The 23,439-nt window shown below is 46.4% G+C and overlaps 1 protein-coding gene and 1 long non-coding RNA gene across 2 annotated transcripts in view; one reads left to right on the top strand and one right to left on the bottom strand.

Moving 5' to 3' along the window:
- LOC115480186 (actin-related protein 2-like) overlaps positions 1–23,439 on the top strand; it is a 106,013-nt gene that overhangs the window by 68,318 nt on the left and 14,256 nt on the right. Inside the window, exon 4 of the mRNA XM_030218678.1 lies at positions 14,322–14,394. Coding sequence (XP_030074538.1) covers positions 14,322–14,394 — 73 coding nt within the window. The remainder of the gene's footprint in view (positions 1–14,321; positions 14,395–23,439) is intronic.
- LOC115480187 lies at positions 8,046–12,876 on the bottom strand. Its single transcript, XR_003943794.1, has 3 exons — positions 12,784–12,876; positions 10,860–10,865; positions 8,046–8,056 (listed from the first exon to the last, which is right to left on the bottom strand). It is a non-coding gene; the product is annotated as an uncharacterized LOC115480187 (long non-coding RNA).

Here is a 23,439-nt window from a genome sequence, read left to right as displayed (position 1 = left end):
ATCGCAACTTCACATACCTTGGCTGGTGGGGGTTCCCAAGCCCCGCCAGCAGAAGTCTTCCTCCAGTGCTGTTCTCCAGGGCAGGCAATGCGGAAGAGAACAGCGCTGGAGGAAGGCTTCTGCTGGTGGGGTGTTAGTCTGGTTGTGAGCCCTTGGGCCCCGGCCGAGACCTAGTATAGGGGTTAGGCCGAGGCCGAGCAGGCACTACACACTACCCCAGCTACCAAGTCCTGTTCACACACGCAGCAACCAACTTGCACCTCCAGAAAAGGGAAGATAGGGCAATCAGGCGGGCCTCCCGGCCTATCGGGAACCGATTCACTCAGAATTCAAGCATATGAGCCTCACGGCCTAAATGGAACCGACTCTTACTTAGGGAGGGGAGAAAGAGACTAACGAGGGGTCCCCCATGGGGACTGGAGCACCAGCAACACCTTCGGTGCTGGAAATCAAGGAGAAAGGGAAGCATACACAGAAACATGTCAAGCCGTAGCCCACCACACACAAAGAAGGTGAGGGACTGGAATATAAGGCAAAGACCCTCAGCAGGCAGGGAAGGGAAAAGTCCATAAAACGGAGTGCGGAGCCTAACACACACACCCCGCACAGAAAGGGACAGTACTCTAATACAGGAGGTAGTACAGCAAAGAAAGGACTGAAACAGTCACAAAGGGAAGACTGCAGTAAACAGACAAGTGCCAGAAGCAGAGAAGCTCTGCAGACAAAGGGTTAAACCAAACTCAGCACACACACAGCAACCAGAGGCAGGGAAGACTGCAGACAACGGGTTAATTGGAGTACAATGAAAGAGCAAACAAACAACCCCCACGGAGAGAAACAAAAGGGTCCTGAGTCTGCTACCAGGGCAGGACCTGCCAAGCAGAAAACAAACAGGGCACAAAGGAAACTCCGAAGGAAGGGGAAGCAAAACAAACAAACTGGAACAAAACAAGGTAGGAACTCACCACACAGCACTACAGCCAAACAGAGAAACTCAGGTGCAGTGAGAGAGGTAATTAGACACACGCAGGCAGCAGCCAGCAGACAGGGACAGAGCAACAGAAACTGCAAGCAAAGGAAAGGAGTAATAACTCCATGCAAGCACAGAGCTAATAGCTCAGACAGAAGCAAAGGTAAGGCTTCAGCAGCATTGAAGTAACACCGAAGCAGGGGTTGTAGGGAAAGGTCAGCTTAAGTAGATCAGACTGACATCAGCTCAGCCCCTGACGGACCAATCAGGAGCGGTTCCAAGCATTCCCCTGTCTGACTAGCAGAATTCTAACAGAATCATAACACGGGGCTTGGGGACCCCTGCCAGCCAAACCAGAGGTCCCGAAGCCCTGTGTCTGCTCCTCCCCAGCCTCTAAGGGGGACCTGGCAATGGCGTTTTCTCTCTCCTGCTCCTGTTGGGACACGATCACCTGGGTCCCATCAGGAGCAGGAGAGAGACAGACCCTGGCGCCAGGCCCTCCTTGGAGGCCGGGCCTGGGGAAATCTTTCCTCCCCCCTCTCGGTGGCCCTGTTCCATTTACCCTGGCTTAGGAGTGAGGTTCATTACTATCATGGTGCACGCAAAATTAACCCATTTGGAGACAGTGCCCCCCAAAGAGTTCACCAATCTACTATCCAGCTTATAATCGAAAGAGAAAAACGCCTATATTTCGACCCAAATCGGGAGATGGGCATTTTTCTCGCAAAGGCGCCCAAATTGGTATAATCGAAAGCCGATTTTGGGCGTTTCCAACTGCACTCCATCGCGGAAACGAATAAAGTTGACGGGGGCATGTCGGAGGCGTGGTGGAGGCGGGACTGGGGCGTGGTTATCAGCCGAGGAGAGATGGGCGTCTTTAGCTGATAATCGAAAGAAAAAGGCGTTTTTACCGCGATTTTGGGTCACTTCTTTTGGACCCTTTTTTTCATGAACAAGTCCCAAAAAAGTGCCCCAACTGCCCAGATGACCACTGGAGGGAATCATTGATGACCTCCCCGGACTCCCCCAGTGGTCACTAACCCCCTCCCACCAAAAAAAAACCCACTTTAAAAACTTTTTTCCAGCCTCTATGCCAGCCTCAAATGCCGTACCCACCTCCATGACAGCAGAATATGTTCGATCCTGTCACAGCCTTTCCCTGGGTCAGATGTGGCTCTCGGGTACACTACAAGGTCACATCAGCATTGCATTGTGGTGGGTGTAGGGTATTGGGCTCCGTGATTTCATTAGCTTCTGTTACAGTCTCACGATGTTGGTAGTTGGTACGCTCTTCTCCCATGGTGCTTTTCCCCCTGCTTACTGGGTCAGAGTGTGCCCTGTTGTGTTTCCGGTCGTCCATGAGGTAGTGGCCATTTTTGTAAGCCAATTTTAGATCCCTTCCATGTGTTAGCCACGTTAGAGAACTTAGTTCTTACCTTGAATGTGGCTGAAAGAGGGCATTGTACAACATTCTGCCAGCTCTGACCTGCTAATCTCACTACCAGGGAGACTCGTTGCCCGTGGTGGGGCACAACCTCTGATCTGCAGTTAACTGTGAGTAAGCGTGCTTATTCCAATAAAGAACGTTTTCAGAGAGATTAGTCTTCAGGTATAAACTGGTGTGCCAATGTTATATAGCAGTAACAAGTCCTAGAGTCCTGCGTGTATGCAGGTCCCTGGAGCACTTTTAGTGGGTACTGCAGTGCACTTCAGCCATGTGGACCCAGGCCCTCCCCCCCCCCCCCCACCTGTAATACTTGTGCTGGTAAATGGGAGGCCTCCAAAACCCACTGTACCCACATGTAGGTGCCCCCTTCACCCCTAAGAGCTATGGTAGTGTTGTACATTTGTGGGTCGTGGGTTTTGGGGGAGGGGGGTTGGGAGCTCAGCACCCGTGGTAAGGGAGCTATGCATGTGGGAGCTTTTTCTGAAGTCCACCGCACTGACCTAGGGTGCCCAGTTGGTGTCCTGGCATATCAGGGGGGTGAGTGTACTACGAATCGTGGCTCCTCCCACGACCAAATGGCTCGGATTAGGACGTTTTTGAGCTGGGCGTTTGTTTTTTTTTAGCGATAATGGAAACTAAAAACGCCCAGCTCAAAAACGTCCATTTCTTCGAAAATACGGTTCGGCCCGCCCCTTCACGGATCCGTTCTCGGAGATAAACGCCCATGGAGATAGGCGTTTCTGTTCGATTATGCCCCTCCATGTAATCTAGGAGTTAAAGACATAACAAATGAATCCCACACCTTTAAAAATTTATGAATTGCTTGGTTCCTTACATTCAAGGTTGACAGTTTTTTCCATCCTGAGCAATTCATGCATCTGCAAAAAGATATAAACAGGATGCAGTCAGTCCAGGGGGCGGCTATAAAATTGGTCAGCGGTCTGTGCCATTAAAACATATAGGAACAGGCTTATGAACCTCAGCATGTATACACTGGAAGACAGGGGGGAGAGAGGAGGATACGATAGAGACGTTTAAATATATCGGTGGCATTAATGAAGGAAAACTCTGGAATGAGAGGGCATAGGATGAAATTAAGGGGAAATAGGCTTAGGAGGAATCTAAGAAAATACTCTTTCATGGAAAGGGTGGTGGTTATGTTGAATGACCTTGTGGTGGAGGTCGTGCAGACAAGGACTGTGTCAGAATTTAAGAAAGCATGGAACAGGCACATGGGATCTCTTAGAAAAAAGAGGAGTTAGTGGTTACTGAGGATTAGCCATTTGGCCCTTATCTGTCATAATGGTAGCGCTATAGAAATGATTTATAGTAGTAGTAGTATCTGGTTAAATCACGCGGTGTCTCCGAAATTCACTGTTATCATGATACACATAAGTACATAAGTATTGCCATACTGGGACAGACAAAGGTCCATCAAGTCCAGCATCCTGTTTCCAACAGTGGCCAATCCAGGTCACAAATACCTAGCAGGATCCCAAAAAAGTACAAAACATTTTATACTGCTTATCCCAGAAATAGTTGATTTTCCCCAAGACCAATTTCATAATGGTCTATGGTCTTTTCCTTTGGGAAGCCCTCCAAACTTTTTAAAAACTCTGTTAAGCTAACCGCCTTTATGACATTCTCTGGCAACGAATTCCAGAGTTTAATTACATGAGTGAAGAAATATTTTCTCCGATTCGTTTTAAATTTACTACATTGTAGCTTCATCGAATGCCCCCTAGTCCTAGTATTTTTGGAAAGTGCTTCATGTCTACCTGTTCAACTCCACTCATTATTTTATAGACCTCTATCATATCTCCCCTCAGCCACCTTTTCTCCAAGCTGAAGAGTCCTAGCCGCTTTAGCCTTTCCTCGTAGGGAAGTCGGCCCATCCCCTTTATCATTTTCGTCTCCCTTCTCTGCACCTTTTCTAATTCCACTATAGCTTTTTTGAGATGCGGCGACCAGAATTGAACACAATATTCAAGGTGCGGTTGCACCATGGAGCGATGCAAAGGCATTATAACGTCCTCATTTTTGTTTTCCATTCCTTTCCTAATAATACCTAACATTCTATTTAGGTGCAACAGCACACTGAGCAGAAGGTTTCAACATATCATTTGCTTATTTCCGATCTGACGAAGAAGGGCAACCTTCGAAAGCTAATCAAGAAATGTATTAAGTTATGTCCAATAAAAAAGGTATCATCTTATTTTCTTTTCCATGTTTCATTTTGTTTGATTTCTATTGATAACCTTAAGAGTGGACTAACACGGCTACCACACTCCTCTAACATATTATCAACAATGACACCTAGATCCCTTTCTTGGTCAGTGACTCCTAACGTGGAACCTTGCATGACATAGCTATAATTCGAGTTCCTCTTTCCCACATGCATCACTTTGCACTTGCTCACATTAAACGTCATCTGCAATTTAGACGTCCAGTCTCCCAGTCTCATAAGGTCCTCTTGTAATTTTTCACAATCCTCTCGCAATTTAACGACTTTGAATAACTTTGTGTCGTCAGCAAATTTATAAATGACCATCTCTAGGTCATTTATAAATATGTTAAAAAGCAGCGGTCCCAGCACAGACCCCTGGTGAACCCCACTAACTGCCCTTCTCCATTGAGAATACTGATCATTTAACCCTACTCTTTGTTTTCTATCTTTTAAACAGTTTTTAATCCACAATAGGACAGTACCTCCTATCTCATGAATCTCCAATTTCCTCTGGAGTCTTTCATGAGGTACTTTGTTAAACACCTTCTGAAAATCCAGATACACAGTACCAACTGGCTCGCTTTTATCCACATATTTGTTCACTCCTTCAAAGAAATGTAATAGATTGATGAGGCAAGATTTCCCTTCACTAAATCCATGTTGGCTCTGTCTCATTAATCCATGCTTTTGAATATGCTTTGTAATTTTGTTCTTTATCATTTTGCCCGGCACCGACATCAGACTCACCGGTCTATAATTTCCCGAATCTCCTCTGGAACCTTTTTAAAAAATCGGCGTTACATTGGCCACCCTCCAGTCTCCTGGTACCACGCTCACAAGTTCATTTTTCAGTTCTATCAGTACTCTGGGATGAATACCATCTGGTCCAGGAGATTTGCTACTCTTCAATTTGTAGAACTGCTCTATTACATCCTCCAGCTTTATAGAGATTTCATTCAGTTTCTCTGACTCGTCAGCTTCGAATACCATTTCTGGCACCAGTATCTCTCCCAAATCTTCCTCGGTGAAGACCGAAGCAAAGAATGAATTTAGTCGCTCCGCTATGGCTTTGTCTTCCCCGATCGCCCTTTTACCCCTCTGTTGGCTTTCAGGCTTTTTTTTATCAATAGAAATCAAACAAAATAAAACATGGAAAAGAAAATAAGATGATACCTTTTTTATTGGACATAACTTAATACATTTCTTGATACTCCTCGCGCTGCTGGCCGTGGGGGCGGTGTTGGACTACTTCTCTCTCCCTCCTCCAGATTTCAACCCCTTCTTCCACCTCAATCTCACTGTTTTTCCTCCTTTGAAGTCCACTCTATCCGTCTTTTCTCTCCTCTGCCTCTTCGAATAGCGGTCATTTATCGTCCCCCTGATAAGTCCCTTTCATCCTTTCTCAGTGACTTTGACGCCTGGCTTGCCTTCTTCCATGATCTTTCCTCCCCCTCTCTCATCCTTGGTGACTTTAATATTCCTGCTATTGATCCTTCCAACTTTTATATTTCCAAGTTACTCGCTTTAACGTCCTCCTTTAATCTCCAACTATGCTCCACCTCCCCCACTCATCAAAACGGTCACTGTCTTGATCTCATCTTCTCCTACAACTGTTCACCTTCTAGTTTCCTTGCCTCTGATCTTCCCTCCTCTGATCACCATCTTATAACTTTCACACTTAAATCTCCCCCCTCCCAGTCCCGTCCTATCTTATCAAATTTATCTAGGAATCTTCACGATATTGACCCTTCATCTCTATCCTCCCATGTTTCAAACCTCCTCTCTACTGTGGCACCATCCACATCTGTCAACGAGGCTGTTTCTTCTTACAACAATACTCTATCCTCTGCCTTAGACACTCTTGCACCTTTGATGACCCGCCCTGTAAGGCGTACAAAACCCCAACCTTGGCTGACTTCTAATATCCGCTACCTACGTTCCTGTACCCGCTCCGCCGAACGCCTCTGGCGGAAATCTCGGGCCCTTGCTGATTTCTTACACTTTAAGTTCATGCTAACCTCCTTCCAATCTGCTCTTTTACGTGCCAAACAGAACTATTATATCCAACTGACCAACTCTCTTGGCTCTAATCCTCGACTTCTCTTCACCACATTGAACTTTCTCCTCAAGGTGCCCCCTCCCCCAACTCCCCCTTCATTATCTCCTCAGACCCTTGCTGAATTCTTTCACAACAAGGTTCAAAAGATAAACCTTGCTTTCTCTACCTCACCATCTCCCTCCACTAGTCCGTTCCCCTCTCTCTCCTTCCCCTCATTCCCTTTCCTCCTTTCCTGAAGTTACTATTGAGGAAACTACACTTCTCCTTTCTTCCTCAAAATGTACCACCTGTTCCTCTGATCCCATTCCCACCCACCTTCTTAATGCCATCTCTCCTGCTCTTATTCCTTTTATCTGTCACATTCTCAACCTCTCACTTTCCACTGCGACTGTCCCTGCTGCCTTTAAACATGCTGTGGTCACACCTCTCCTTAAGAAGCCTTCACTCGACCCTACTTGTCCCTCTAATTACCGACCCATCTCCCTCCTTCCTTTTCTCTCCAAATTACTTGAGCGTGCTGTTCACCGCCGCTGCCTTGATTTTCTCTCCTCACATGCTATTCTTGACCCACTACAATCTGGTTTTCGCCCTCTCCACTCAACCGAAACTGCGCTTACTAAAGTCTCCAATGACCTATTACTGGCTAAATCCAGAGGTCAATATTCCATCCTCATTCTTCTTGATCTTTCCGCTGCTTTTGACACTGTCGATCACAGCATACTTCTCGATACCCTGTCCTCACTTGGATTCCAGGGCTCTGTCCTTTCCTGGTTCTCTTCCTACCTCTCCCTCCGCACCTTTAGTGTTCACTCTGGTGGATCCTCTTCTACTTCTATCCCTCTGCCTGTCGGCGTACCTCAGGGTTCTGTTCTTGGTCCCCTCCTCTTTTCTATCTACACTTCTTCCCTTGGTTCATTAATCTCATCCCATGGCTTTTCCTACCATCTCTATGCTGATGACTCCCAAATCTACCTTTCTACCCCTGATATCTCACCTTGCATCCAAACCAAAGTTTCAGCGTGCTTGTCTGACATTGCTATCTGGATGTCTCAACGCCACCTGAAATTAAATATGACCAAAACCGAGCTTCTCATTTTCCCCTCCAAACCCACCTCCCCACTCCCCCCATTTTCTATTTCTGTTGATGGCTCTCTCATTCTCCCTGTCTCCTCAGCTCGAAACCTTGGGGTCATCTTTGACTCTTCTCTCTCCTTCTCTGCTCATATCCAGCAGATTGCCAAGACCTGTCGTTTCTTTCTTTACAACATCCGTAAAATCCGCCCCTTTCTTTCCAAGCACTCTACCAAAACCCTCATCCACACCCTTGTCACCTCTCGTTTAGACTAGTGCAATCTGCTTCTTGCTGGCCTCCCACTTAGTCACCTCTCCCCTCTCCAGTCGGTTCAAAACTCTGCTGCCCGTCTCATCTTCCGCCAAGGTCGCTTTACTCATACTACCCCTCTCCTCAAGACCCTTCACTGGCTCCCTATCCGTTTTCGCATCCTGTTCAAACTTCTTCTACTAACCTATAAATGTACTTACTCTGCTGCTCCCCAGTATCTCTCCACCCCTTCCCGTGCACTCCGCTCCATGGATAAATCCTTCTTATCTTTTCCCTTCTCCACTACTGCCAACTCCAGACTTCGCGCCTTCTGTCTCGCTGCACCCTACGCCTGGAATAAACTTCCTGAGCCCCTACGTCTTGCCCCATCCTTGGCCACCTTTAAATCTAGACTGAAAGCCCACCTCTTTAACATTGCTTTTGACTCGTAACCACTTGTAACAACTCGCCTCCACCTACCCTCCTCTCTTCCTTCCCGTTCACATTAATTGATTTGATTTGCTTCCTTTATTTATTTTTTGTCTATTAGATTGTAAGCTCTTTGAGCAGGGACTGTCTTTCTTCTATGTTTGTGCAGCGCTGCGTATGGCTTGTAGCGCTATAGAAATGCTAAATAGTAGTAGTAGTAGAGTAGTAGATTAGCTTTCGAAGGTTGCCCTTCTTTTTTTTTTTGAAAGTGATCGCCGGCCATTTCCCAACATAAATCGGGAGATGGCCGGCGATCTCTCAAAAGCGGCGAAATCGGTATAATCGAAAGCGGCTTTTTTGACAGCATCGCTGCTTTCTCGTCACCTCGCTAGTGAAAGTTCAAGGGGGCGTATCGGCGGCGTACCGAGGGTGGGCATGGGCGTGGCTACCAGATGGCCGGCTTTCGCGGGTAATGGAAAAAAAAAAGCTGCATTCAGCAGTATTTCACCGGGTTTACTTGGTCCTTTTATTTTCATGACCAAGTCTCAAAAAGGTGCCCCAACTGACCAGATGACCACCGGAAGGAATCGGGGTTGACCTCCCCGTACTCCCCCAGTGGTCACCAACCCCCTCCCACACTAAAACAGTAAAACTAAAAACCTTTTTTGCCAGCCTGTATGCCAGCCTCAAATGCCGTACCCACCTCCATGACAGCAGAATGTGTTCTATCCTCTGACAGCCTTTCCCTGGTTGTGATGTGGCTCTCGGGTGAGTGTGACACCTTTTCTGTTAGGTGCACTGCAGAGTCACATCAGCAATGCATTGTGGTGGGTGTAGGGTAGTGGGCTGTACTCCCATGGTGCTTTTCCCCCTGCTAACTGGGTTAGAGTGTGTTTTGTTTCCGGTAGTCCATGAGGTAGTGGCCATTTTTGTCAGCCAGTTTTAGATCCCTTTCATGTGTTACCCACGTTAGAGAACTTAGTTATTACCTTGAATGTTGCAGAAAGAGGGCATTGTACACCATTCTGCCAGCTCTGACCTACTCCTAATTTCAGTACCAGGGAGACTATTTGCCAGTGGGGCACAACCTCTGATCTGCAGTTAACTGTGAGTAAACGTGCTTATTCAAATAAAGGACTTTTTCAAAGAGATTAGTCTTCAGGTGTCAACTGGTGTGCCAAGGTTATACAGCAGCAACAAGTCCTAGAGACCTGTGTGTATGCAGGTCCCTGGAGCACTTTTAGTGGGTACCGCAGTGCACTTAAGGCAGGCGGACCCAGGCCCATCCCCCCCTACCTGTAACGCTTGTGCTGGTAAATGGGAGCTCTCCAAAACCCACTGTGCCCACATGTAGTTGCCCCCTTCACCCCTAAGAGCTACGGTAGTGTTGTACATTTGTTGGTCGTGGGTTTTGGGAGGGCGGTTGGGGGGCTCAGCACCCAAAGTAAGGGAGCTATGCATGTGGGAGCTTTTTCTGAAGTCCACCGCACTGACCCTTAGGGTGCCCAGTTGGTGTCCTGGCATGTCAGGGGGGCCAGTGCACTACGAATGCTGGCTCCTCCCATGACCAAATGCCTTGCATTTCGCCGGGTTTGAGATGGCCGGCAGTTTTTTCCATTATCGCTGAAAAACAAAACCGGCGATCTCAACCCTGGCGAACTCTGGCATTTGGCCGGGCTAAACCGTATTATCGAAAAAAAAAGATGGCCAGCCATCTTTTTTGAAAATACGGTTCCGGCCAGCTGTTGCGCTGTTGCCAAAATAGATCGCCGGCGATCTATTTGGCCGGCGCCGTTCGATTATGCCCCTCTTTGTCTTCCCCGATTGCCCTTTTACCCCTCTGTCATCTAGTGGTCCAACTGATTCTTTTGCCGGCTTCCTGCTTTTAATATACCTAAAAACAATTTTTACTATGTGTTTTTGCCTCCAATGCAATCTTTTTTTCAAAGCCCCTCTTAGCCTTCCTTATCAGGTCTTAGCATTTGACATGACATTCCTTATGCTGTTTCTTATTATTTTCAGTCATTTCATTCTTCCATTTTCTGAAGGATTTTCTTTTAGCTCTAATAGCTTCCTTCACCTCACTTTTTAACCATGCCGGCTGTCGTTCGGTCTTCCGTTATCCTTTTTTAATACGCGGAATATATTTGGCCAGGGCTTCCAGGATGTTGTTTTTGAACAGCATTCACGCCTGATGTAAATTTTTGACCCTCGCAGCCGCTCCTCTAAGGTTTTTTTTTCACCTTTCTTCTCATTTTATCACAGTCTCCTTTTTAAAAGTTAAATGCTAACGTATTTGATTTCCTATGTATACGTCAAAGCTAATATCAAATCCGATCATATTATGATCACTGTTATCAAGCGGCTCCAGCACCATTACTTCCCGCACCAGATCATGCACTCCACTAAGGACTAGGTCTAGAATTTTTCCTTCTGTCATTTGTCTCCTGTACCAGCTGCTTCATAAAGCTGTCCTTGATTTCATCAAGGAATTTTACCTCCCTATTGTGCCCTGATGTTACATTTACCCAGTCAATATTAGGGTAATTGAAATCACCCATTATTATTGTGTTGCCTAGTTTGTTTGCGTCCCTAATTTCCTTTAACATTTCTGCATCCGTTTGTTCATCCTGGCCAGGCGGACAGTAGTACACTCCTATCACTATCCTTTTCTCCTTTAAACATGGAATTTCAATCCATAGGGATTCCAAGAAGTGTTTTGTTTCCTGCAGAATTTTCAATCTATTTGATTCAAGGCTCTCCTTAATATACAACTAGCCGTTGAGCCCGTGAAAACGGGCTACTTTTGCAAATGCGCAGTAGAGACTTCCCTCTCTGCCCCGCCCCTGCTTCAATACGTGATGATGGGGGCGAGACAGAGAGGGAAGTCTCTACTGGCATGCTGCAGACGTCGGAACCGCTCCCCCTCCCCCGGAGTCGCTGCCGCCGCCCCTCCACCCGGCCCGAGCAGCACTGTAAACTTACATCAGCACACAGCAGCAGGCATATCAGCAAAGCTGCCGTCAGGGCGGGCTTCCTTCTCTGCCTGTGTCCCGCCCTCGTGTGACGTAATGTCGGCGAGGGCGGGACAAAGGCAGAGAAGGAAGCCCGACGGCAGCTTTGCTGATGTGCCTGCTGCTGCGTGCTGATGTAAGTTCACAGTGCTCGGGCCGGGTGGAGGGGCGGCGGCGACTCCGGGGGAGGGGGAGCGGTTCCGACGTCTGCAGCATGCCAGTAGAGACTTCCCTCTCTGTCCCGCCCCCATCATCACGTATTGAAGCAGGGGCGGGGCAGAGAGGGAAGTCTCTACTGCGCATTTGCGAGTGAGTACGGTCACTCACCGTTTATATGTTTGATGCTACCCCTCCACCAATTTGATCCACCCTATCACTACGATATAATTTCTACCCCGGTATGACAGTGTCCCACTGGTTATCCTTCTTCCACCAGGTCTCAGAGATTCCTATTATATACTGCACTATATTCTAACTCTCCCATCTTATTTCTTAGGCTCCTGGCATTCGCATATAGACATTGCAAACTATGTTTGTTGTTCCTATTTACATCGTGCTCAGTACTTGACAGTATTAATTTGCAATGTTTTGTCTGATTTTTATTTTTATTTAAAGACACCTGATCTACTATGGTCTCTTTTTCAACCTCACTATTAGGATACCCTGTCTTCCCTATTTTGGTGATATCTTTGAAAGATACCTTATCCCGAACCATGAGCTTTTGAGCGACTGTCGGCCTTCCCCCAGCTTCTAGTTTAAAAGCTGCTCTATCTCCTTTTTAAACACCAGTGCCAGCAGCTCGGTCCCACCTTTCAGTTATTAGACATGCCTTCATAACAGACAAGTAGCTGTACCAGAGCATAGTGTAATTTCCTCATCTAGGTCGGACAAACACTCCTCTGGCTTTATAAAGGTGCCAAAATGTTCCTACATTACCTCCCAATACTACTTCATTTTTAAGAAGCCCCAGATACAATGCAACAAGGTTCCCTCAGGGTCATCACACTTTCACACCCTAGATTTAACCACCCCTGCCCATATAGGGGGGAACTCTATAAACGGCACTAAGCTTGTATTTTATAATGGCAGGGTTGCACTAGTGTTCTAGAACAGATTTTGCACGCAAGTCCACAGCTACGCACCAGATTTTAGGTGTGACCACTCTATGGCTGGTGTAAATTTTGACGCCTAAAAGCAGAAGTTGGGCGCATAAATGCATCTATTCTGTAAAGTGCTTTCAGGAATGGTCGGCACACCCATGACCTTCCCATGTGCTTCCTACGTTAGCACCCCTTATGCACTTGCACATGAGAGACGTGGCCTAATGTTTAGTGTAGCGGGTTGTGGTCCTGGGGAACTGGGTTTGATTCCTGCTGCTGCCTGATGGTCAGCAGTGGGTTAAGATCCTGAGGAACCAGGTTCAATTCCCTCTGCAGCTCCGTGTGACCCTGGGCAAGTCACTTAACTCTCCATTGTCCCAGGTACAGCAGTAGTACAATGTTAGGTCTAAACGGTATAAATACTTAAATGAATGAATGACGTTAGGTCATCAGTATACAGAATAGGAGTGTAAATCAGTTATGGACACAACTGTTAATGAATGCTTGTTAATGGCAATTATTGGTACTTATCTCCAATATAAGTGCCAATCAACTAACAATGTTATACACGTAACTGACCCTGTTCTATAACTGGGCATGCGATTGTGTGCCTACCTTTAGGTGCCATTTATATAATTACCCCCATAGTCTGTGCAGACTTTTAAAATGTTCTTCCCTCAACTGTGCATGGGGCAGGAGTGAGTGGGGTTTGTTCCTGCTCCCGAAGACTCCACTAGACCACCAGGCCTTACAGGTGGGATGGGGGGGGGGGGTGGCGAGTGAGTTTCGGTATTCGATCAGTCTCTACTTAGGCTGTCATATGTCTTTATTGTTACTTCTTCTTCTAAAAGATGTTTCACAAATTGTATTCCTTTTCTTGCCCATTTTGTAAACTGCAAACCTTCAATCCATTCCTAGAGAAAATTCTTTATTCTCTTGTAATAGTAAATACTTTGAACACAGAGCATTTTGCATGTGATCCCCCGGGCCCATTGCACCAATTTAAACAACAAATTACTTTTCACCTCCAGGAGAAGCATTTCCACTTTAGCATGCATCACATAGGGCAGGCTATAAGTTCTCATCAGTTGTCCCTCTTTCTCTACATCACAGAAATCTGATGTATCTGCTACCCAATTCCAGTTTACTATATCACACAGGCTTAGATTATATTTCTCCTTTGTTTTCTGTTTGTGTACTGTATATTTTTTTGCATAATTTTTCTATTGTATTGTTAAGCATATAAAATGCCGATGGTGCATACATTTGGTCTAAAAATGGTGTTTGTTTTCTACAGATCGTCTGTAATACAGGAGACAGCACAGGCCGAAACCTGACCAGCAATATTATAGAAACTAAATATTTAACAGAAAAACTGAAGGACTTATTTTGGAGGGGGACAAACAGGGAGGGTTCATTTTTACATTAATTAACTGTATAGATGTTGGATGGAGAGTTTATAATCGGACTCAGGATTAATTTGTTTAAAAATGGCAGAAAAGGTGCCACATTCAATGAATTTAATTTCTAAGAGATTGATTGTCCACAGAGACATTTAGAAATTGAATTTGGATATGCTTTTAGGATCTCTTAAGAAAGTCTGGTAGCCACAGGCAAGGATAAAATCAAATTTTGTATAAAGGAAGGCTGTTCGGGGGTGGGGGGAAGAGAGTAGATGTCTTTGGATTTTGCTCACCATGTCATGACAGATGGTGATCGCTCACTGGCTCTCTCTTTTCTTTCTCTTACCTCAGGTGATGTTCGAAACCTATCAGTTTGATGGGGTATACATTGCTATCCAAGCAGTGCTGACGTTGTATGCACAGGGTAAGGAATAGGGTATATCTTTACTCTCATTGAAAACAAGGCCATTACATGTCAGAAATGCAAATTATGATGTTAGATAAAGAGTGTGAGGCCTATCCTTCCCTGCTTGATCTCTGCGTTTATCACTGGCTTCACCAGTGCTAAGGATTCTCTGTGCCCTTTCTAAGGCTTATATATATCTTGGAGGATTCTCTGTGCCTGTCCCAAGATTTAGCCCTCACTCACCCATCTCTGAGGATCCTTTGTGCTTAAGGCAGGATTTCTTACGTTTAGTTGTTGATTTTGCTGCTTCTTCCAAGAGGTTGTTTCCTACATTTCCCACTCTTCCTGTGAATTTCCTCATGCTCCTCTTCAGTCCTCTTCCTCCTTGTGTTGCAGGAATTGGGATAGGAATTTGTGATGCTTCAGGAGTCAGACAGCACACACCAGAATGAGAGAGAAATCTTCTTTATTTGCCAGCAAACAAAGCAGGACATCAGTTCTAGCTCTCTTCTCCTCTCTTAGCTCTTTGTGTCTTTCTCTCAGCTCTCTGTGTCTTTGTCTCAGCTGCTTCTCTTCTTATGCTGTCTCTCCTGTTGTCTTCCAGCTTTCTTCCTTTCTTCTGAGCTCCTTCTGACGTAAACTGCTTCTGCTCCTACTTAAATAGGGTCCTAAGCCCTCCTCCTAGCCTAGCCCCCTTTACTCCCAATTGGTTTAAGGAATAGATTGGTCACCTTGCCTCAACCAATCATTACTTTTGAAATATCAGTTACATAGGTTTGGTATTCCTCAAACTGACCCAGTCCTACACTTAGCTTATAATTAATCAAGGAGACGAGAGCTAACTAGCCCTGACCTCGTTCACCTATCAGCTTATATATTAAACCAGCCAGAACTGCAGATAAGTCTAACCACATGTTGATCTCCTCAACTGCAGTCTTAAACAGCAGACAAAGAGTAATACAGAATTTAACAGACATTCTACATTTAACTACACAGAGTAAACATATTCTAAATATCAAAAACTTGTAAATACTAATCTATTGCCTCTCTCTAAACAGTATTTCTTCTAAGCATTTTAAACTAATCCTAAACAAACAGCCTGCTATATACCGGCTCATAATAGAATACATGTGTTTGCTTAGCAATCCATCCCTCACAAGGTTGAAAGAAATTCCTGTGTCTGACCTTTCTAACCCAGCCCAGCAAATGTAAATAACTTAAACCAGATAACATTCCTTCACTTGCTAGCAGAACTGAGAATTTAAAATAATATCTGAGCACCTTTAAACAAAATTAACCCTTCATATGATTTCTCAGAATTATTCAATTTCTTTTGCTCACTGCCTCATTCCCCCCTTTGAGACTAAAATCAGCTTATGCAGAGATAAGTCTCACAACTCAGACTCTGGAGATTATAGTGGTCCTAACTAGGAATAACATTTTCTTTCTTCCTAATCTAAAACAAATACAGCAAACTAATTAAGCAGTAATATTTCAACAGTCTGTGCTAATCACAGATTACTCTCATATAATGTTCTCAGTCTTTGAGTTCTTATACCAGTTGGGATAGACCCTCAACTGATAAGGATCAAGCTTTCAAATTCCAAGAAAGCCAGAATCAGGCAAGAAAGAGTCTCAGTATGAAGCCGAAGTTCAGCCGCTCCTGCAGTATGCAGTTGACCCTTCTTTTCAGCTAGTAGATTCTTTGATTCGGGTCAGGCGCAACTTCAATGGCTCCGCTGGATCACTTTCTGCTCTCCACTGTTTAGGCTCCGTCTGATCCGTGCTGGGCTCAGTCTGGTCAGCAGACTTAATTCGAGACCAATGGACCCATGGAGTTATCCCTGCGACCTTCACAGCTGTAGGGGTAGAAAGCAAAACAGTAAAAGGTCCTTTCCATCGGGGCCCCAAAGGCTGGAGCCTCCAGTCTTTCACCCAAACTCTATCCCCTGGCAGGAAGGAATGTACCTGAGCCTGGAAGGGGACAGGGTTTATTTCTCTCACATAAGACTGAAGCTCAGAAATTATCTTACCCAGGAGGGCTACCTGCTCCTGCACCTGGGCAGACCCTAAAATCCCTATGTCTCCCTTAATTCCCTGTAAAATGGCTGGGGGCTTCCCATACACAATTTCAAAGGGAGAGAGGGCTGTTCCTTTAGTTGGAGTGCATCGGAGGCGGAAGAGGGCTAGTGGCAGTGCCTGTGGCCATTTCAATTGGGTTTCCTGACAAATCTTTGCTAGGCTATTTTTCAAGGTTCTGTTTGCCCGCTCAACCTGCCCTGAACTCTGGGGACGATAGGCACAATGCAATTTCCAGGTAATGCGCAAAGCGCGGGACAGGGCCTGAAGTGTAGCTTCAACAAAGGCGGGACCATTATCTGAACCTATGGCAAGAGGCAGTCCATACCTGGGGATGACATCCCTAAGGAGGGCTCGAGCTACTTCTGTGGCTTTCTCAGTGACTGTAGGATATGCTTCCACCCACCCAGAAAAGGTACAGACCATGACTAAGAGGTATCGGAACCTACCACTCCTGGGCATTTCTGTGAAGTCTATAACTAGGGACTCAAAGGGTGTTAGTCCTCTAGACTGAACTCCTGGTGGAATACGGGGTCCCTGACGAGCATTATTCTGGGCACAGAGAGTACATCGGGCAGAGGCAGTGGCAACCAGACTATCCAATCCTTCCAGCACCACTACTCGATTGAGTAGGCGGGCTAGTGCTGTTTTCCCTAAGTGTGATAGGTCATGAGCTTGAGACACTACAGGCCAAGCTAGGTGGCGTGGCACCAGAACTCTGGTATCAGGGAGATGTAACCAGCCATCAGGTCTCCTTACTGCACCTTCTTCTTGAGCCCATTTCTCTTCCATTTGGGTATACATAGGTGTCCATTCTTGCAATCGAATTTGGAACAGGGGGGTCACAGTACTTGCTGGGGGTCCTCGAGCAGCTTCCTTGGCCACCCGATCAGCATGGCGGTTCCCTCGGGCCACTGGAGTATCTATTCTTTGGTGTCCCCTGCAATGAATGACAGCTACCTTCTTAGGGGCCCACACAGCCTCTAGCAACTGAAGTATTTCAGGTCCATACTTAACAGGTTGGCCTGCAGCATTTATGAGTCCCTTTTCCTTATACAAAGCTCCATGAGCATGTAGAGTTGTGAAGGCATATTTGGAATCAGTATAAATGTTGGTTACCAGTCCTGCTGCTAACTCCAGAGCTCGTATGAGGGCCACAAGTTCTGCTTTCTGAGCTGAAGTTCCTTGGGGCAGGGCTCTTGCTTCTATCACCTTGTCTTCTGTCACCACAGCATAGCCTGCCAGTCGCTTGGAGTTCTCCACATAACTGCTTCCATCTGTGAAATAAATTACATCTGGGTCCCTCCATGGAACATCTTTAAGATCTGGTCGACTGGAATACACTTCATCCATGGTTTGGATACAGTCATGATCCGGTGGTCCCTCAGATGCTGGCAAAAGAGTGGCGGGATTGAATGTAGCCACTGTTTCCAGGTGTATCCGTGGATTCTCACACAAACTAGCTTGGTACTTAACCATGCGGTTATTTGTAAACCAGTGGTTGCCCTTATACTCCATGAGGGTGAGAACTGCATGGGGGACTTTAACAACCAGTTCTTGCCCCAAGGTCAACTTATCAGCTTCCTGGACCAGTAAGGCTGTTGCTGCAATGGCCCTCATGCAGGCTGGCCATCCTTTAGCCACTCCATCCAGCTGTTTAGACAGGTATGCAACAGGCCTCTGCCAGGATCCCATCATCTGGGTCAGCACACCCAGAGCAACCCCCTGTCTCTCATGGACATACAATGAGAAAGGTTTCTCCACATCAGGAAGGCCTAACGCAGGGGCTTGGAGTAGGGCTTTCTTTATGGCAATGAAGGATTGTTGAGCAGTAGATCCCCATTCAAATGGTTCCTTTTCACCCCCCTTTGTGGCTTGGTATAGGGGTTTCGCCATCAATGCAAAATTTGGAATCCAAATTCTGCAGAATCCGGCTGCTCCCAGAAATTCCCTAACTTCCCTTCTGGACTTGGGTTGGGGAATTGCAGCTACTGCTTGCTTCCTACTAGCATCCAATCTCCGACTTCCCTGGGAAATGCAAAAGCCCAGATACTTCACTTCTGACTGACAAAGTTGGGCCTTTGAGCGTGAGACCTTATAGCCTGCATCCAAGAGTAGCTCCAGCAATTCTCTAGTAGCCTCAAAACACTCTTCCTGAGTCACTGCTGCAATCAGGAGATCATCTACATACTGGAGTAAAACTCGCCTGGAAGGCTCAGATTTAAAAGTCTTAAGGTCTTGTCCTAGGGCTGTCCCAAAAATAGTGGGGGAATTCTTGAACCCCTGTGGCAGGCGGGTCCATGTATACTGAAGCTTCCTTCCTGTTACTGGGTTTTCCCATTGAAAGGCAAAAAGCAATTGACTGGCGGGGGCCACCCGAATACAAAAGAAGGCATCTTTTAGGTCTAGTGTTGTGAAATGGGTAGCTCCAGAAGGTATCAATCCTAGCAGGACATATGGATTAGGCACTACAGGGTGTAATGAGATAGTGGATTTGTTGACCACTCGTAAGTCTTGGACTGGCCGGTAGTCCTCAGTCCCTGGCTTCTGAACTGGCAATAGTGGCGTATTCCATGGAGACTGGCAAGGTCGAATAATTCCATGGGATAACAGACGATTCAAATGTGCTTGAATCCCTTCCAGAGCCTTTCTGGGAATTGGGTATTGGCGAAGATGGATTGGCCGGGCACTTGGAAGTAAGTCTACATGTACAGGAGGAATATTTCGGGCCAACCCTGGGGAATTATCTTCTGCCCATACCCCACTGACCTGAAAGCTGTCTGCCAGGGGTAGGTCAACTTGGCCCTGCGACTGATGCAGCCGCCATTCTTCTTCAAGAGGGCAACAGAAACTCAGTATACCCTTAGGGCTGGATGTTGGGGGCCGAAAGGAGACTGAAGTCTGGCCATCAGAGTCAAAGGAAATTTGGGCCCTAAGCTTGGACAGCAGGTCTCGACCTAACAAAGGGATTGGACAGTCTGGCATATACAGGAATTCATGAGTGACTATGTGTGAGCCCAATTGGCATCTACGGGTTGTCAGGAAGGGCCTCTGGTTCTGCACCCCCGTGGCACCCACCACTCGGACAGTTTTTCCAGACACAGGCGCTAATCGCTCCGTCACAACAGAATGTTCAGCTCCTGTATCAATCATGAATGGAATTGAGCGGCTCCCTATAGTTAACTTGACCATAGGTTCCTGGGAGCCCAGTTTGTAGGAACCCGGTCTGTCCTATTCGTCCCATTCTGCCATCTCGGCTATCCCGATGATGTCAGATTCAGGAGGCTCATATCTTCCCTCTCGAACTCGGCCTCGGCTTCCTCGATCTCCTGGTCCCCTTCTCAGTCCCTGGCGCCTCTGGGGGCATTCATCTTTCCAGTGCCCTCTTTCCTTACAATAGGCACACTGATCCCTCTCCAATCTTGGTCTGGGATTCTCCCCCCTTGGCCGGGATTGATTGAAGGAATCTCGGAGCCTGGCTGGTGGTCCGGGGTCCCACTTTGGCTTCCCATTAGCTAGAGGTCGACCTCGATTAAGAGTGGAATTAGTAATGGCTGCCGCTAAAAGGTCGGCCTTCTTCTGCATCTTCCGGTCAGCCTCTCGGCGCACCTCCTGATCTCTATTAATGAAAACCTTGGTTGCGATCTCAATTAGCTGGGTGGTATTCATCCCTGCGAATCCCTCCTGACGCTGCAACTTCTTCCGGATATCTGGCATACTCTGGGCCACCAATGCGCTATTCACCATTCTCTGGTTTTCTTGGGCTTCAGGGTCAAATGGGGTGTATGTTCTGTAGGCTTCAATTAGTCGCTCTAGAAAGGCCCCAGGGGATTCAGTTGCCCCTTGGAGAATTTCAGAGACCTTTGCCAGATTAATGGGCCTCTTTATGCCTTTCCTCATACCTTCCAGTAAGTCCCGGCAATAGCCAGACAACAGTTCATAGTGCTGCCCATCATTTGGATCCCAATCTGGAGCTGCGCGAGGAAACCGAGCTCTAACCCATCCCTCTGGGTCCTGTATCCCCCCGGGGACACGCTCTCGCGTGATGGCCTCAGCATTTTGCAAAATCTTCCGCCTCTCCTCAGTTGTGAAGAGGGTCAGGAGAAGTTGTTGACAATCAGTCCAGGTTGGGTTATGGGTGGCCATAATGCTAGTCACTAGGTCCACCACCGCCTGAGGCTTTTCAGTATAAGAGGGATAATGCGTCTTCCAATTCAGAAGATCGGTGGTTGTGAAGGGTACATACTGATAGGCCTGTGCCTGTATAACCTGACCCTGATTATTAGGATCCGGTCGAGTGGTAGTTACCTGACGAAGTGGCAGAACTCTCGAGGAGGTGGGAATGGAACCTGAGGTAGAGCTAGGAGCTACCCTCCTATCATGCTCAAAGGTAATTGCAGCGGGTCTAACCCATTCAGTAGAGGTAGGTTGAAATCCTAAGGGATGGGGAGGGGTACTCATAGACTGAGAGGTGGTCACAGGTGAGTCAGTCCATTGAAAGGGATGCCGGGCCCCTGATGAGTGGGTAGGGGTATTAGAAGGAGAGGCTGGGCTGTCGGGAGTTGAGGAGTCAGGGAGTGGAACCCAAAACGGGTCTTCAGAGGTTAACAGGGGAGGATGTGGCACAGAAGGGTAGAGGCCAGGTGAAAAGTCCAACCTAGGGTGTGGCAGGTTTGGCACAGGAGGGGAAGAACTATCCGGAGAAGCCTGTGCTGGAGAGGCTTGGGCTGGGCGGCGTGGATCTCTGGGGGCGGCACGGAACCCCAACAATGGGCCATAAGGTGGCGGCTCAAGGTCTGAGGGGTCATCAGAGAGTATGGGTTTCTCAGACAGGGTAGGGGCGGAGGCCACCGATTGGGTGGTAGGCTTCCTAGGGCTCTTTCCCTCTTCTAGTTTAGATTTTCTAATCTTTCTTTGAACACGGCCTAACATGAATTTTACTGGGGATCCCATATAAGTTTTCAACCAAGAGGGAGGGTCAGTCACAAGGCTGTCCCAGGAATCTATATAAGGGAGTTGTTCAGAATATTCTGGTCCTCCTACTACTATGCTGTAGACCTTCCGGATTACTTCAATATCTAAGCTGCCACTAGGGGGCCACCCCACTCCCATAGATGGCCACTCAACTTCACACAAGGTTCTTAAAGTACCTGAGCTTAAAGTCTGTCCATAGTCATTAATTAAAAATCCTTTTTTGAAATTTCTAAGCATACAATCTAGGGGGGTAGCAATTGTTCTAGATGATGTCCCACCCATAATGCTTACAGTTACAACACACAAAGAGGGAAGGAGTTTTTGAGAATGCAGTAAGAGGTCTGCACTCTTCTAACATTCAAGCATCACACATCCCATACAGAAAATCCCACCCAACAATTTCAAATTTCTCAGATACAGATAAGCTCAAGCGTTTTCGCTTCTAGTCCCCGCGACTAGAAGGTACTAGGGCCTTTGCTGAGAATTGATCAGATTCTCCTTCCCTCTTTCTTGAGGGGCTGGTTTACAACTTCCTAGCTAGGATTACAATACAAAATACAGAATACATACCCGGCAAATGTTCTCCAGTCAGTTGGGTGCTGGGATTAATGCAGGATTTATCCCACCGCTGCCACCAAGAATTGTTGCAGGAATTGGGATAGGAATTTGTGATGCTTCAGGAGTCAGACAGCACACACCAGAATGAGAGAGAAATCTTCTTTATTTGCCAGCAAACAAAGCAGGACATCAGTTCTAGCTCTCTTCTCCTCTCTTAGCTCTTTGTGTCTTTCTCTCAGCTCTCTGTGTCTTTGTCTCAGCTGCTTCTCTTCTTATGCTGTCTCTCCTGTTGTCTTCCAGCTTTCTTCCTTTCTTCTTAGCTCCTTCTGACGTAAACTGCTTCTGCTCCTACTTAAATAGGGTCCTAAGCCCTCCTCCTAGCCTAGCCCCCTTTACTCCCAATTGGTTTAAGGAATAGATTGGTCACCTTGCCTCAACCAATCATTACTTTTGAAATATCAGTTACATAGGTTTGGTATTCCTCAAACTGACCCAGTCCTACACTTAGCTTATAATTAATCAAGGAGACGAGAGCTAACTAGCCCTGACCTCGTTCACCTATCAGCTTATATATTAAACCAGCCAGAACTGCAGATAAGTCTAACCACATGTTGATCTCCTCAACTGCAGTCTTAAACAGCAGACAAAGAGTAATACAGAATTTAACAGACATTCTACATTTAACTACACAGAGTAAACATATTCTAAATATCAAAAACTTGTAAATACTAATCTATTGCCTCTCTCTAAACAGTATTTCTTCTAAGCATTTTAAACTAATCCTAAACAAACAGCCTGCTATATACCGGCTCATAATAGAATACATGTGTTTGCTTAGCAATCCATCCCTCACAAGGTTGAAAGAAATTCCTGTGTCTGACCTTTCTAACCCAGCCCAGCAAATGTAAATAACTTAAACCAGATAACATTCCTTCACTTGCTAGCAGAACTGAGAATTTAAAATAATATCTGAGCACCTTTAAACAAAATTAACCCTTCATATGATTTCTCAGAATTATTCAATTTCTTTTGCTCACTGCCTCACTTGTTCTGGATCATCCTTTCTCTGTCAATCAGCATGGGAGATGCAGGCAGACGTCTAGGTGACGTCTCCTGGATGGAGCTGGTGTGTGGATGCTTTCTGCTAGCTCAGAGAAGCCTTTAGAAGCTTCCAGAGCATTCATGCGTGTTCTCCTAGTTGTGCAAATTCCCCTTCCCCTCAGCTTCATTTAATGTTCCGCTATTTCCTTCTCCATTGTTTTTTTTTGTTTAATTTCAAAGATGTATGATGATAACACAGGTGTTTAAACATACCCCCCCTCTCCCCAACATTCCAAAGCATTTAACTGGCCAGGATCAGCAACTGGCCTGTTAAATGCCCCATAACCGGCTATCTGTGGATTTTCAATGGGACATGGCTGGCCACGACCTGCTGAAAATTCACGGTTAGCG

Source organism: Microcaecilia unicolor, chromosome 11, assembly GCF_901765095.1.
Source record: "Microcaecilia unicolor chromosome 11, aMicUni1.1, whole genome shotgun sequence".
In the NCBI taxonomy this organism is placed as follows: Eukaryota; Metazoa; Chordata; class Amphibia; order Gymnophiona; family Siphonopidae; genus Microcaecilia; species Microcaecilia unicolor.
This window is presented reverse-complemented; position numbering and strand designations above follow the sequence as displayed.